The 17620-nt window shown below is 35.7% G+C and overlaps 1 protein-coding gene across 1 annotated transcript; it reads left to right on the top strand.

Moving 5' to 3' along the window:
• Positions 1-322: 322 nt before the first annotated feature.
• LOC132096137 (WD repeat-containing protein 47-like) lies at positions 323-17104 on the top strand. The gene is made up of 15 exons (XM_059501338.1): positions 323-517; positions 1788-1954; positions 2974-3057; positions 3318-3402; positions 4404-5194; positions 6323-6440; positions 7292-7473; positions 10570-10812; positions 11020-11080; positions 11832-11989; positions 12430-12599; positions 12955-13125; positions 13224-13355; positions 14487-14705; positions 15790-17104. The coding sequence occupies exons 2-15, from the start codon at positions 1797-1799 to the stop codon at positions 15930-15932; spliced, it is 2715 nt and encodes a 904-aa protein (XP_059357321.1). The 5' UTR covers positions 323-517; positions 1788-1796; the 3' UTR covers positions 15933-17104.
• Positions 17105-17620: the final 516 nt, after the last annotated feature.

Here is a 17620-nt window from a genome sequence, read left to right as displayed (position 1 = left end):
AACCACGAGCAATACATTTTGAACCATATATCGGTTATTAATTGTGTAACTTTCTTATATTTATGTGTAATATTTTATCTATTTGTATTTGAATATTGTGCTATTTGTATTTGTGTGCTGTTTGTAATAATTTACAATCAATTAGAACATGATAATTCCATCACTTAAACCCCACAAATCTCAATAAACCGCTACTTTCTCGGCTTAGAATTAGTTTACACGCATAGAATAATGAGCACATAATACTGCTAATCACAAATCCACATTAAGCCTCGGTTTGTTAATAATGCGCAGTTCAGTGCGGGCCTGGGCGGGTTTAGCGGGGGTTCGTGTGCGTGAGCGCGGATTGGTGGAGAGCACAGAGGAAGCTTGCGCTTGACAACCAGCGAGCGCCAGGGACAACAAGAGTCTCTTTCCTCGAAACACTTGGGAAAAATCACCAGACATTGCGTGTCAACACACCCTCGGAGGACCCACAGAGGATTTCTGCACTTCCTTTATATGTAAAGATTATCAGGTGAGATTAAAATCCCTCTTCGTGACGGTTATCTCCGTTGTTTTGAGGATAGGCGAGGCCGGGGAAGGCTGCTGCTGCGGAGCCTGCAGGACACAGACACTCTCCCCCCGCAGCTAGAACAGAACGTCTTCAGTCCGTTCTCACTGGTGCCTGATGGGATGTTATGTGGCTTATTTAGGACATAATCAGTGTTAACGGCTAGATAACGTTAGATGCATTGTAATGAACTCATGCAGGTTCAACGTGTTGGAATTAAGCAAATCTGCGTTTCTCATATTGCATGTTTGGGGGTCGCGTGGCTTAGTGGTTCAAAGAATGAGCTTCTATTACTATAAGGTTAAAGTTTTAAATCCCCAAAAGCAATTCAGAAGATACTACATTGTGCTTGTTGTAGAAATGCATGGGTGACTAGGAATTTATAGTGTATATTTTTTTCAGACTCTCTTTAATGACTACTACAAATCTACCTGCCATTTTTTTAATTTTTTGGTAAATTAAACATATATAACGTTAGTTGTGTATCATATTATTTTAAAGGAATACTATTATTGGAATAATATCTCATATTAATTAATAGTTTTCTCCTTATAGTACTTATTCATTTAGCTATCAGAAATAATATGTGTTTTTAAAACAAAATTCTTAGTGGTATTTTCATTATAATCATTTACAGTTATTTTAAATGGGTTAAGTTGGATGTGTGATGTGATGGTATTGAGGAACGGCTGTTTTTGTTTTGGTAGAATGTCAGGTCACCTCCCATGCTTTTGTGTGTTTATATTTGCATTTTCTGGTATGTTGACTTTTCTTTGTCTTAACATTGCTTTGGTATTTTAATTAGAAGGTTGTTACTTCTTCACTTGTAGTCTTCCAGCGCTAGAGTGTTTTATAGCTACATCAAGGGGTTTATAAACTGAAGTAATAAATAATAAAGTCCCATAAGCAGTACATTTGTTACAGTGTCTGTCTTTGTTAACATTATGTAATAAAAATACAACTGTTCATGACACAGCTTTTGATTTTAATAAAGTATTAGTCAATGTTGAAATGTTAAGGAATATAGTTAATAAATGTTAAACCAGGACTGCCATCAGGGTGGACAGTTGGAAACATAGTCATAAGCGCTGTGATAAGAGGAGCCATAAAGTCATGTATTTTGTAGCCTAGCCTCAGATCTGGGGAGGGAAAATGATTTCTGAATTCATGTTAATGAATTATTTCAAACCATCTGCTAAATGATGCATTAGTTTTCTTGTTGTTTCTGCGAAAGCTTGCCACCATGACGGCTGAGGAGATCATAAATGTAAAGGAAGTGGAGATCATCAAGGTGATGCTGGACTTCCTGAACTCGCGCAAGCTGCACATTAGCATGCTGGCCCTGGAGAAGGAGAGCGGGGTCATCAATGGCCTGTACTCAGACGACATGCTCTTCCTCAGGTTTGATCCATAAACACCTTAGACTCAGGCTGAGTTTAAATCCATATTAAAAGCCTAATGTGGTGGCATTATGAGCCAATCATATAATGCAGGAGCCAGCATGTTATGAAGTACCATTTTTAATTTTTTACTGTACCATCCCCCCTTCCACATAACCATTTTTAAAGGTTCAGGTTAAAATTAACTTCTAATGTGGTGCAGTGTTGGCTCTTGTGCCATATAGGTTGCCAGCACCTTATGTAATGGTTGAGTTTGCCTATTTAAAGTAGTTTTACTCTGCATTGATTTGATAAAATTGAGTTGCATGTATTTCACCATTACTGTTAAACTCAAGTAAGAGTATAGACAATTTTGATTTAAGTTTCACAGCCCATGTCCACTTTACTCATTCATTACTCATTCATTACTCACTGAATAAGTGCACAAGAGTTTGGGTCCCTTTTCAGAATCCGGCCCCATTATAAACAAAGGTGCCTTTCACACCACTGCCCTGCTTGGAATAGACTGATAATAAGGCAAATACAGAGTTCGGTAACACTTTAGAATAGGTAACATATTTTAACTATTAACTACGACATTTCTCTCAATAAATTCTTAATTTGCTGCTTATTAATAGTTAGTAAGGTAGTTGTTAGGTTTAGGTATTGGGTAAGATTAGGGATGTAGAATAAGGTCAAGTAGAATAAGGCATTAATATGTTCTTAATTAGCACTAATACATGGCTAATATTCTAGTAATATGCATGCTAATAAGCAACTAATAGGTGTTACCTATTCTAAAGTGTTACCCAGAGTTTCATCACCATGTTAAACTTCCTGAACATGTTCTCTAATGTACTTTTTGAGTGTAATACGATGTTAATACCAGTCTGATAATGAAATGTTTATTTCGACCTCATGTTTTCATGGAAAATGTTTCTTTGAATATAGTCTAAACTTGTCTAAATTGTTAGTTGTGGAAAGTGGTATTATTATTCAACTATTAGAAGTCAAATGGTCTTTGATTCCTCTCTGCTGCAGGCAGCTCATTCTGGATGGACAGTGGGATGAGGTGTTACAGTTTATCAAGCCTCTTGAGGGTCAGGATAAATTTGACAGAAAAAGGTGAGAGATCAGCTCAGAATCTCTCTAGAATCAAATCTCGTAGGAGTGTACTTGCATTTGAATGGGAAGAAAATAAATTGAGTCTTCTACACTTAAGAATTTTGAATAATTATTTTGTGCATTAACATTAAGTTTTTAAGCAGTCACTGAATGTAGCAATATAAAAGTAGCAATATTACCCAAATTAAGAGCAGTTTATTTATATCAATATTTCAATAAAAACTTAACGTATAGTGCTGCATTTTTCCATGTCCTCTTAGGTTCCGCTACATTGTTTCGAAACAGAAGTTTCTGGAAGCTTTGTGTGTGAACAACGCTATGTCTGCCGAAGATGAGCCACAACATGTGAGTATCATCAGTGTCACCATGACAACCTACACAGAAATAGTGCTATGTTGTCATGTCATGTTGATTCATTCTGTTTATCATTATGTGGCATTACTTTTATTTGTACGAGCACCAAATCAGTATTTTAGAATGGTTTCTGAAAGATCATGTGACACTAAACAATAGAGTAATGTCAGCTGAAAATTTATTTTCGCATGACAGAAATATATTACATTTTATATGTTACATAATATAAATATATCAAAATAGAAAACAGTTGTTTGAAATGCAATAATAACTCACAGTATTCATGTTTTGTTGTATTTTGATCAAATAAATGCAGCCATGTTGAGACTTCTTTCAAAAAAGCTCTTACCAACCCCAAACTTTTAAACAGTGATGTATAATTATTATCTTGATAATAATTAATAGTAATGCAAACCAAACAAGATATGAAATATATTATTTCTTGAAATATAGCAGAAGATAAAAAAACATACATGCAAACTCACTTTAGTTTCAATGCTGTCAAACGATTAATTGCGATTAATCGCATCCAAAATGTAAGTTTTTTTTACATAACATATGTATGCATACTGTTTATTTACTTTGTATATATAAATACACACATATACGGTGTATATTTTGAAAATATTTACATGTATATACATTTATATATTTATATTTTTAGATTTTATATAAATATATTTAATTTATAAACATAATTTTTTTTTCTTAAATATATGCTTGCATGTGTTTGTATTTATTTATACATAATAAATATATACGGTACACATTCATATATTATGTAAACAAAAACGTTTATTTTGGATGCGATTAATCGCGATTAATTGTTTCACAGCACTATTTTATATAGCTTCTGTTACGCTTAATTTACTGGCATTTTGATCTTGAGAGTATTGTGTCCAAAAAACCATGGTAACTCCATGTGAGAAACTGATTAGAGCTTGTTTGCAAATGGCTCTGACTTCTTTTTCATTCTGTCTCTCTGTGTTCAGTTGGAGCTGACCATGCAGGAGGCTGTGAAATGTTTGCATGCTCTGGAAGAATTTTGTCCATCTAAAGACGACTACAGCAAGCTTTGCCTTCTCCTGACGCTGCCCCGCCTCACCAACCATGCCGAGTTCAAGGACTGGAACCCGAGTACAGCACGCGTGCAGTGTTTTGAGGAGGCCTGTGGCATGGTGGCGGAGTTTATTCCCGCTGACCGGAAGCTGGGTGAGGCTGGGTTCCGCGCTAGCTCCAACCGTCTATTCCAGCTTCTCATTAAAGGCCTTCTTTATGAATGCTGTGTCGAGTTTTGCCAGAGCAAAGCTACTGGAGAGGAGATCACAGAGAGTGAGATTCTTCTGGGAATAGACATGCTGTGCGGGAACGGCTGTGATGATCTTGACCTGAGCTTGCTTTCTTGGCTCCAGAACCTGTCGCCCAGTGCCTTTTCTTGCGCCTTTGAGCAGAAGATGCTCGATATCCATGTGGATCGGCTTGTTAAACCCACCAAGGCCACTTACGCAGACCTCCTCACTCCACTCATCAGCAAGCTCTCGCCGTACCCTGCGTCTCCTCTTCGGCGTCCACAGTCTGCGGACACTTACATGACACGCTCTCTGAACCCAGCGCTGGACGGCCTGTCCTACGGACTCTCTGGCCAAGAGAAGAGAGCAGCTGGTACGGACGGAGGTAAAACTTCACCCATGTCACACTCATTCGCTAATTTTCAACACCTGAACCGCAGTGTGATGATGGAGAATTCAGGATGTCACAGCATCTTTGAGGAGTCACCAGAAAGGTAAACATCACCTGATACACCTGAAATATCTGCGTTTGGGTTTAAGATAGAGGACAGTTTTAAAGATAACTCCTGAATACTATAACCTGTACATACTTAATACGACCCATGGGACCATTTGGATTAGCTGATTTTTAGACAATTAGCTGTGATTAATAAAACCACAATGGCTTTAAATAAAAAAAGTGTCATTGTTATTATTATTATTTTAGTTATTTATTTTAGTTTACACTACTTGTCAAAAGTTAAGAATAATTTATATTTTTTAAACTAGTTTCTTATGCTCACCAAAGCTGAGTAATTTTACAAATTTTCTTTAGCCATTATTTCATTCTTCAGTGTAAGATGATTCTTAACAAATTATTCTAATATGCAGTTGTTACTGGTGCTGAAATGTTAATAATGGTTATTATTGTTGTCATAAATCTTTTTTTTTACTGCTTAATATTTTCTGTGAACACCATGATATTTAATTTGATGAATAGAAAGTAATAAAACAGAATTTATTTTGTAACATTATTACATTATTATTAAGTCTTTGCTGTCATTTTTGATAAATTCAATGCGTTCTTGCCGAATAGAAAGTATTTATTTTTTTAGCTTACCCCAAAATTTTGAATGCTAGTGTATCACAGTTTCGACTAAAATATTAGGCAACAGAAATGTTTTCAGTAAAAATTTTCTTGAGCAGCAAATCAGCATATTAGAATGATATCTGAAGGATAATGTGACACTAATAACTAGACTAGAGAAATGGCTTTGCCTTCTTGGAACAAAGGGCTTTTTAAAATATATCTAAACAGTTATTTTAAATAGTAAAAATATTTCACAACATTTACTGGATTTTTGATAAAATAATGAGTCTATGAGTGAGCATAGGAGACTTATTTCAAAACCCTTTTTTTTTTACATTTTAAGTATTCCAAACTTTTGAAGGTAGTTCATATGTATTATTTGTTTAAAACACCCTGTTACACTATGCCAATGTGCATTTCATAATCAAGGCATATTCACTTCTGAGATTGGTTTGGCAGAACAGAATGACTTGAAAGCACAATCTTTTCAGAACAAAATAATTACAACGGTGAGGTGTGTGTCTAAAGTAATGTGGACTCTCTGGTCTTGCAGCTCCAGAACTGAAACTCCATCTGATAAAATGATGAGCTCACCCGGACCTCAAAACTCTCGCCCGGTCTCTGCCCCGGGTCAGGATGCCCCAGCCCCTGGGTCTGAGGAAAAGAATGAGGTACTTTTTGCTGCTCAATGAATCCATTGATATTTTCTGAACATTAGATCAAGCACTCAAAACGTTACTGTTAATAATGTGCTTAATTTTAATTGAAAATAATTAAAAAAAACAAAATAATTGGAAAAGTAACATGCCAAACAAATAATAATTTAGCATTCAAGTTGGATCATTTGTTGTGACACTCTGATTAATTTAGGACTGCTGTTTTACTGCATGCTTTGTAATTGTATGTCTGAGCAGTAGAAGTTTTCCCTCAGAAACTGTCTGTAGCCCTGAGCTACACTGCATTACTGCATCGTTGTGGAGGGCTTAGATTGGCTGTCACCAAGCTACTGTTGCTAGGCATGTGTTTGTGGGGGAATGTCACTAGAAATATTCTAGAATGTTCATTGATAAATTCACATTATTTTTGTGTGATGAGTTTTAGTATGCTGACCTTTACAGATTTCTCTTGTTTGAAGGGCTCTAGAAAGTTGACTCAGAGGTTGTGGTGAAGAGTTCTAGAATGTTCACCATTAGTGACTGTTGAGTTCTAGAATGCTGGCATTTAGTCTGTTGTAAGAAGTTAAAGGGTTAGTTCACCCAAATATTAAAATTATGTCATTAATAACTCACCCTCATGTTGTTCCAAACCCGTAAGACCTCCGTTCATCTTTGGAACAGTTAGAGAAATGAGAGTAAGGCGGTGTGTCTACCAAAGAGTTTTTAGCCAGCTGAAAATGCTAGGCGTTTTTTTTTTTTCTGAACGCTTATCTGTGGGCATTATAGAATGCTTTGGAGGCACAGCGTTTAGCATACCTCTTTTTCATTTATATCTCAGCACATTTGTCTCTTCTGTTTTTTCATAGTTGCGGGACTCCACAGAACAGTTTCAGGAATATTACAGGCAGCGTTTGCGTGTGCAGCAACATCTGGAACAGAAGCAGCAGCAGAGGGAACTTTACCAGCAGATGCTGCAAGAGGGCGGAGTCCAGCAGCATGAGGCCCCGCCCACCGCCAAGCACAACCTCACAGAAACCTTCCTTACCAGGTTAGCAGAGCTCCACGTCACCTCTAACATCACATCCAAAGGTCAGCATTTGTTCTAGAGCTGCAATGATGTGCATCACACCCGCTGAAGTTTACAAACACAAAGACACAAAGTGAAATCTGATGCTGCTAAAATCAAAAGGAAAGGAAGCAGAGAAAAAGGCAAGGCAGGTTGAATATCAAATGAAAGGCTAATGAGATATAGATGAGAATGACCTCAGGGTCTTACAGATGGTACAGCGAGCTGCCAGGGAACTCAAAGTGGGTGGAGAATTCCCTAAGGAATACAAACACAAATACACACACATGCTCTTAACACCTACTTTCAACTCCCATTTACATAGTGTTTTATTTATTACCAGGCAGGGTAGTAGCTTGCATTTGTTCTTCCCAAGACAAATTGTCTCCTCCAGCCTGACAAGCAGGCTGTACTGTTTTTTTTTTTGTAATACCTGAAATTTATATTTTTATCACATATATGTAATATACAGTGGAGTAGTGTATGGATAATCTGTGGAGTAGTTTATTATTTAGGATTTTTCACACAATTTAGTTTTTACAGAAAACAACAGTATAATAAATATAAAAAAAAAATAGAATTAATGTTGTTTTTTTATGTTTCATTTGGTTTGTTTTCTTTTGCTTTTAGTGACAGCACTCGATATGATGTTAAAGCTTTACAAAATCCTGTTACTTTCTAGTTATATTTTACATTTTGTGTTTTTAATGTGGATTTCTTTAAACCTACTGTCCTTATAATATTTTGTGAGTTATTGGTAGACTGTAAGCCTCCAGTTGTCATCCCACTCGATGGCCCTTGAATTACAGACATGTGTGTTTCTTTCTGTCTGTCAATAAATAATGGAAAGAGATGAGAGATTCATCAAGATTAAGGAGATGGTTAAGCCTAAACATAAAGATTTTAGATTATAAAAAAAAAAAAGTTTAATAAATCCGTTGCTCTTTACAAAACACACTCCAAATGTCTGCAAATAGCAAGGATTTTTATTGGAGTATATTTATTGATGTTGTATGTGACTCAAATAATTTTTTCCCACCCCTTACAAAAATGTTTATTTAATGGTGCAAACACTGAAATCTGAGAATCACTGAACTCATTTTAGGACCCTCTTCTCTTGTCCGGCTTAGATACTTCTCTAGTTCTTCTGTTGCTGTGGTTACAGCGCACTTGTAAAACAGAATCATAACAAAGGGAGGTTTTGGAACCATGCCGTGCCGTTCCACTGGTGATGTCATCATTAAAGACCACAGCCATAAATAATGCAGCCTGTCAAAGGGGAAGGGAGGGCAGAAGAAACACTTATTGTTCTGTCAACAGAAGCCTTGCTGGCAGTGAAGACAAGTTTAGGTGTTTACTATAATGCCACAGAAATGAAATTTAAAACAGATTAAAAACTAATAAAAATGTGTGGCCTGTGTGTTCTGGCCTTATGCCACCTTCTTCAGGGGATTTTCAGGGGAAAACCCCATTGACAACTGGGAAATGACCAGTTGTGGAAATGGTGGGTGGTGTTTGGCAGAGATTAAGATGAATTTCAAATGAAGGGCTAATGAGATGAATCTCAGGCCTCTACAGATGGTGCTGCGAGTAGCTTTGCACCTTAAAGTGGGTGAAAAAACACAAACACAAATACATATTATAAGCTGAATGCACTTTGATGTGTGTGTCTGTAATGGAAAAAGTCTTTCATCAGTCCAGGGGCACAGAGCCCCACCAACTAAAAACCCATATTTTGATGCTATTTATTATTTGTATTTGTATTGGATTGTTGCCAAATATCCACTTAATCCAGTGCCCTTTTTGTTTTCTAATAGGGATGTCAACGATTAATTGTCGATAAGAGATGTGATCGATTAAAGGTATTGATGGTCAATTAAGAAGTTTAATTTGGGGGTGGGTGTGGCTCATGTGCAAAACACGTGCAAAATCAGCTGTGAGTAACAGGGCTGGATCTTTTGCGAAAACAATTCACTAATGTACAAATTACACTTTTAATGTGACACAAACTTCAAAAAAGTACATTAAAATAGGAACAATTCAAAGGCCTTTACCATGGAAAGCAATAGAAATTTAGTAACTAAGTTATGTTTAATTATTATTTTCCCAGATAATTATTTCATATTGGGCTCTGACAGGGCTGTGTATGGGACATGAGCAGGACAGAGCCCATCTCTTTTCTCGCATCTTCATGGGAATAAAAATTGACATCCCTATTTTCTGTCTTACAAAATATCTTATCCTAGTGTGTGAGTGAACATGTGATAAAATTATAGAATTATTAATAGAATAAAAATGAATCTTATAATCTAGCTCAAAGTTAAAAAAAAGTCCCATTTAACCAGAAATGTAACTTTTAGTATTCATGTTCGCAGTTTTAGTATTTATGTTCATGTTGCAGTTTTTATTGTGGTCACTCTGACAGAAAGCAACTGTATGAGCACATTCTTGTTACAGGTGTTTTAGATTAAACCCTTAAATAAAAAGATTACTGACTTGCAGAATCTCCGTAAAAGCAAACTGATTTTTTTTTACTTAAAGGGTTAGTTCACCTGAGAATGAAAATTCATCCATCTTCTACTCACCCTCGAAGCATCCTAGGTTTATGTGACTTTCTTCTTTCAGAATAATCCAGTCGAAGTTGTATTAAAAATTTGTCCTTGCCCTTTCAACCCTTTCAACAGGGGTAAGCAGGTATTTGTTGTCAACAGTTCAGAAGACGTGAAATAAAGTGCACGCATCTGTAATAAAACATCCCTCACACAGCTCCGGGGGCCGAATAAAGGCCCCCTGTAGTGAATCCATGCGTTTTTGTAAGATAAATATCCATATTACAAACATAATAAACACTTTTTTTTCACTTTTGCTAACCGTGGTGAACCGGAAGACGTGAATTTTAATTTAAATTCAAAATTATATTTAATTAAAATTTGTATTTGTATGTTTTGAGAAAGCTCCTGGCTTGTGTTGTGTGTGGTATGCATCACATGCTCAGCCCATGGCCATGCCGCCTGAGACCACGACTAGCTCCAAGATGACTCTAAAGCTTCATGTTTTTGTGTGTGTGTATGTATGCAGGTCTATTCAGAGACTGGAGGAACTAAATGTGGGAATGGATGATTTGGGAGAAGAGGTGCAGGCTCTCTCTCAGCAGTGTAATGGAGGCAGTAATAACACCAGTGTAGTGAGAGACGCTTCAGCCACACCACAGACACAGGAAGGGTGTGGAGGAGCCAGCGATGTGGTCACCAGCACTCCTCAGAGGTCATTAGGTCAAGCAGCCTGCCCTCCGCCCAGCCAGTCTCCTGTACTGTCCCAGAGGTGAGATTCACACTCAATCCTTTTACTTTCATTGAAAGAGTTTGAATATTTCTATATCAGTGCATCCATAATGTAAGATTGTTTTGGGAGCTTTTTGTCATATCTAATTCCAGTATGTTTTTAAAAGTAAAATTTGCTTTTAATGTTTTTGTAATTACTGTTTGGGTTCTTAATGGGGTTTTAAAAATAGTTTGTTATTTCCTGCAGTGCCCAGAGAGACAAAACTGGACACAATGACAGTAGTTTGACCTGCTCTAAAGGCCCAGAGGTACAGTTCGTCCTACAGCTCAACATAAAAAATCCAATGAAGCAGACTGTATCATATTTGATATGCAAATTTATAAGGCCTTTAAGTTAACAACATGATCAGTGATGCTGAAAAATCTGTTACAGACAATCTACTACATGCTTTCTGTCAATCTGATTGATAGTTTATACTTTTTTAGCAAGTAAAAGGTCTTTTAGGTATAAATCTAAAGTATAATATCATTCTAAAAACACTCCCTCCCATATTTTTTGTGTATGTGTAATTTAAGAGTATCAAATATGATCAATCGGGCTTAGGAATGTTTATTTGTACATCATCGCTGTATGTTTTACCTCTCAATTAAAAACTAGTGAACTGTGATTATAAAGCATTTAAATATTTAAAAAATATATTTTCTAAACATATTATTTTGAGATATTTAGTTATAACTGATATTTATCTGCCTTTTTAAATATATGTTCAAGTAAAAATCTCACTGGTTTACAAGCTGTCAAAACTTTAGCTGAAACTGCATCAAATTGTGTTTTTGCAAATTGTTCATTCTGTTTCTTTTATACTAAACTCCTGTATACATGGTTAACATTCACTGAATAACACATTCTCCTTCTGTGTCTCTCTAAACGCTTTAGTGTTGGTTTAATTACAGCTCTTAAAACTTCTCAGATCAAACACCGATTAGGGATTAATATATCGCCTAATCTTTAAAAAAACCTTCTCACATACAGAATGTTTTTATATGTGTGTGTTGCAGAAAGATAAATCAAAAGCCAGGTTTGTGATGGTCAACACCCTGGAGGATACGCAGGCGGTCCGGGCCGTGGCCTTCCACCCCACAGGGACAATGTACGCTGTCGGCTCCAACTCTAAGATGCTGCGTGTGTGTGCCTATCCTGACACACTGGACACGAGGTCAGCTGCCCACACGCTGTTATTATAAACACTAGAAAATGAAAAACTTTATGAAGTGTTTGAATTCTTTGCTATTAGAAAACATCAATACATATTCCTGTTCTTACTGTGAATGATTAATCAGTGCTTGTTATTTGTCATTGTAATGTTTCGTTAAAATTTTACTTGTTAAATCTAAACCTGTATGAATTTCTTTCTTCTGTGGAACACAAAGAAGATACTGTATTTAAAAAAAAATTTTGAAACCAAAATTATTTGGTTACCAACATTCTTCAAAAAAAAATTATTATTATTATTTTTTTTTTTAAGTCAGTTATATAGTTAACATGATCAGGAGTAAGTGATGACAGAATTTTCCTTTTTGGGTAAACTCCTCTGTTAATTCATAGAGAATCAGAATATATCTGTTGATATACTGTAGTTGTTTTGTTCTTTTTTAGTGGTTCGGGCACAAGTAAACCTCCTGTAATCTGCTTCAAGAGGAACAAGCATCACAAAGGCTCTATATATTGTGTAGCCTGGAGCCCATGTGGACAGCTACTGGCCACCGGCTCCAATGATAAATTCGTCAAAGTGCTGCCCTTCAACCCTGAAACCTGCAATGCTACAGGTGATTGCAAACAAATATTCATTAATCTTTAAGAAAGACACTACAGGCTTTTTGTCATGCACTGGCCAATTTTAAGATTTAAGGCTATTTGGCTTATCTGTTTGCATCTGTAGATTTGAATTACATTTAACATCTCCCCCCCCAAAAAAAAATTCTCCTGCACAGAGGCTGAAATCGCTTTGGATTAAAAGCATCTACTAAATGAATAAATGTAAACTTGTAATACAAAATTTTTTTCCAATTCTTAATGTAATCAGTCAACTGGTAAAGTATGGTGATATCTATTCGTTACATTTTGACTTTTACTTTAAGTAGTTTAATCCACACACATCCACAATGCCTCTCTCTGCTTTAGGTCCTGATCTGGAGTTCAGTATGCATGATGGGACTATCAGAGATCTGGCGTTTATGGAGGGTCCTGAGAGCGGAGGGGCGATTTTAATCAGTGCAGGAGCCGGAGACTGTAACATCTATACAACTGACTGCCAGAGAGGACAGGGCCTGCACGCGCTGAGCGGACACACAGGTACACACACGAAAATATATGACTTTATATTATATGCACACAGATTCTCGTAAATATGTTCATTCCTAATGTGATTTGTATGTGTCTTCTCTCCTCAGGTCATATCCTGTCTCTGTACACGTGGGGGGGGTGGATGATAGCGTCCGGCTCTCAGGATAAGACGGTGCGCTTCTGGGACCTGCGAGTGCCCAGCTGTGTGAGAGTGGTGGGGACAGCCTTCCAAGGAGCAGGTGGGCTTCACCTGCTTTATTTTTTTACACTTTAGCACTTTGTCTGCTAGAACATGGTGTTAGCTGGTTTTACATGGTCTCTAGCTGGTCCACGCAGGTCATTTATGCTTATTGGTTGGTTCAGACTGGTCTAGACGGTTGACCAAGTGCTGGTAAGGCTGAAATAGTCATGGTAAAGCATTTAGGTCAAGCTGATCAGAAATGGTTACAGCTATCATGTTTCAAAAACCAGCTTGAACACCTTGAGCTGGTATGACCTGGTAAATATATATCTGATATATATACATCAGATATAATATATATCAGTATATCTGAGTCGATTCACTGGAAACATTACATGGCCTCCATCTTGCATACTAATGTGCTCAATCTGCCAATTTGGTTTTATATTACAAGATTTAAGTCCCTTTCAGACCAGTCTTATTTTAGTATCATTGAGAAAATGTAGGTTTTAGAAGTATTTTGAATCAGACTTTATTTTTACATGTTGTTTTCATTTTAATTTTAGTTGAACATTTAATAATGTTCTTTGTTTTTCTCATTTATTAAATAACACATTTCATATTTATAAATATTTTATTTTATAATATAATTAAAATGTTGCCCTAACGACCAATTGTTCAATGTTTTTAAACATTTTATTTTATTTTATTTTTTAGTTTTTCAGGTTTTTTTCCAAGTAATTAAAGTTTTGTTGTTGTTGTTGTTGTTTTTTTTCATACAGTAATACATTCTAATTGTTCAGTTAATTATGACACTATCCCCTGGTTTCACAGACAAGGCTTAGGCCTAGTCCTAGACTAAAATATGAATCTGAGCTGTTTCAACTGAAAGAAACTTGCACTGACTGGTCTTAAAACATGTCAGTGCCTTTGTTTTGTCTTAAGATGCACACCAGTAATGCTTTTTTCTAAGGCATATTTATATAAATAACTGGTTTAGGCTAAGCCTTGTCTATGAAACCATCTTTACGTCTTTATACCACATTCAGAAGTATTGTGAGAAATAACAATATAAAATGAATATAAATCTTATCTCCTGGGTAACCAGATTTGGTCAGTGTTGCTGCTGAACTGTAATAGTACGTGTGTGATTGTTCATGTGGTTTATGTGGTGTGTGTGAATTCACAGGCAGTCCTGTGGCATCGGTGGCAGTGGACCCGAGCGGGCGTCTGTTGGCATCAGGGCAGGAGGACAGCTCCTGTATGCTGTATGACATCAGAGGCGGGCGCATGGTTCAGACGTACCGGCCACACTCCAGCGATGTCCGGTCGGTGCGTTTCTCCCCCGGCGCTCATTACCTGCTCACAGGATCCTACGACAACAAGGTCATCCTCACCGACCTGCAAGGTGAGATTTCAGATGACCCTCAGTGTTAAAGTTCATTAAATGTTTCATTGTAGAATTTTTGTGTATTTGTCATGTTTATTAGTTTTAAAAATATTTTATTAAATATATATATCTATATATATATAGATATATATATATATATATTTATCTATATATCTTTTTCTTAAATATATTCATTTTTGAACATGTTCTCTCTGCCGTATCCATTTATCCATTAAGCATTTTTTATTAGATGCTGGTTTTAACTCTGCCATGAAAATAACCAAAGAAGCTGGAATGGCAGTAAACACAAACAAACATACACATTTTAAATATAGATTTTTATTTCAGTTTTATTTCTTTCAGTTTATTTTATTTCAATTAATGATGTTTTTCGGTAACTGTAATAACCTTGCATGACATCTATTTATTTTATTTTATTTACTTTATTTTATTTTACAAAATGTTTACACATCAAATGAAACTAGTGTCATTATAGTTTTTATTTATTAAGTTTTTATTTTAATTATTTTGAATCTTTTTTTTATTTTTATATATTTTTTTTTTCATTTATATTTTAGTTAAAGGTTGTTTAGCTATTTTTAGTAGTTTTTGTTGTTTTTAAGTTTATATAAATTTAATTGATTTTATTTCAGTGCATTAAGTTACACTAAATGAAAATGAAAAATGTTTTTTTACTTGTTTCACTTTTTATTTATTAAAATAATGCAGCCCTAAAAATGACTTATACATTATTTTAGAATTACTTACATTTTTGCATGGTTGCATGAAGGTTATAAAAAGCTTGTGATAAAAAAGGAATTGAAAAATAATACAAATATTTAGTATTTATTTATTAATATTTATTTAGACAGTTTTTTTATTTTTTGGAGGGGCATCATTTCTTTTTCTCCCATGTATTCAATGTGTGCCAAAGGGGCAGCATAAAACATTTTATCAGGCCTTCCACAGTCAAGACGAATTTTTTTTTTTTTTTTTTTTTTTTATAATAATACATTTTGTAAATGTAAATATGTAAACATTTTAAGCATTTAAAGTTTGTTTAAAAGCAAAAGCAGTTTTGGACAATTGTATGTGTTCACAGGTGACCTGACGAAGCAGCTGCCGTTGACCGTTGTGGGAGAGCATGCTGATAAAGTGATTCAGTGCAGGTGGCACACACATCACCTCTCTTTCCTGTCCTCCTCTGCTGACCGCACGGTCACACTCTGGACACAGGCCACGTAGAGCCAGCTCTGGCCACTAGAGGCAAACAGCACATGTATATACAGTATGTGTGTGCGCTGTGCTTCTGTTTTGAGTCCGTTTGTTATAAGTGTGTATTTATTTTGTGTTCCTGGAAGTTGAGTTCTTTATCAGTGAACGGCTGAGATAAGTGCAAACCTTTTTTATGTACATATTATCTGATTGATTGCCAGTGTGTCTAATGGCCCTGAGCCATATTGGGATGCGATGCTTTGTTGTAGTGTGCTAGCTTATGTATGTGTTCCCCATTCACAGAACCGTCGCTCCACACAGACTCAGTGGTGTCATCTGATCTAGACTGTGGCCTTCCTCTCTGTGTGTCTAATCTCCACACATCTGTACTTGCCTGTTTGAATCTAGCCTCTTGAAACAGATGCAGTATTCATTATCTGAGTAATTTTTGATGTATCACTGCAAACTGTATGAATGCAACCTGACTGAGTGAAAGATGTACATGCAGTCCAATGCTTGTCTAAAAAAGTGAACATTATTATGACCTGCTGCAAATACTGTTTCGAAATTCAGCTGCTCGTGTAAATATCAAAAGCAACCTTAATGTAAACTGCCTTTAAAAATGCTGTCAAGTTAGTCTCATTTATAGTGGTTAATGTTTGAATTTTACTCTTTTTTTTTGCTTGAAACAGTCTGCAGCCCTTGTGAGTGCCTCTGAATTGATGGCATGGTTAAAGTATTGATTTTTTTAAAATGTAGATGAAGGGAATCTGTGTCCTGTAAATGTCAGTATATAGCACTAAAAACTTCAAATGAAATGTTTTGGATGTTGGCACACAGGTTTGTTAAACGGGTGAAATAGTTTGATACTATGATCTTGCACTTTTTGTGTTTTTTAACATCCACTTCCTGTTTTTGTTTCGATAGCACTTTTGGTTTTTGTATAGTTTATGTTGTATATTTTCCAATGATGTAGATTTTATTATTTAATCTTAAGTTTTTACAATTAATTTTAAAACAAAGCCAAACTAACATGTGGACACATTTATATGCTGAAGCAGCTCTCATTTGAACTCATGTAGTGAAATATTGTGTCATTCCTGTAATCTTTTCTAAATCATATTTGGACATCAATGACTACAGTAAAGGCTCATGGGACAAGTCTGCTGCTGTTATTTCTGAATAAATAACCCTATTCTCTGCTATGCCTCCATTAATTTGTATTAAGCACTAGTTGCTAATTTCTTGCTGATTTACCTTAATAGGTCATCACATTAACTATGGACAATATGTGTCCAAATAACGTTTTGGCTTAATTTTGAACAGATGTTTTCATTTTCAAACGGTCTGCTGACAAAAGTTTATCTAAAATGCCTCTGTTTTCTAAAATACACGGTCGAAATACAACGTTTCTAAATAAGTAACATTCAAAGTTATTTCTATATTTGTAAATGCAGACCCTGCATATTTGCATAGCTTATTTCACTTGAGATGTTACACACTACAGTGAATGAAACTCTGCCTATGGACTAGAAAAAAAGAATATTTATATGATATAGACCAAGTAAATAATCCAGTCTTATTTTATTTAAATTCTAGGCCATTGGTTATACAGTAGCCTATACTTCTAATATACAAATGGCGTGAAGCAGCTGGGTGACTGACGTAACGCCTTAATGTACACGTCAAACCTATGTCATTTACATAATGGAAAACTG

Source organism: Carassius carassius, chromosome 20, assembly GCF_963082965.1.
Source record: "Carassius carassius chromosome 20, fCarCar2.1, whole genome shotgun sequence".
Taxonomy (NCBI): Eukaryota; Metazoa; Chordata; class Actinopteri; order Cypriniformes; family Cyprinidae; genus Carassius; species Carassius carassius.
This window is presented reverse-complemented; position numbering and strand designations above follow the sequence as displayed.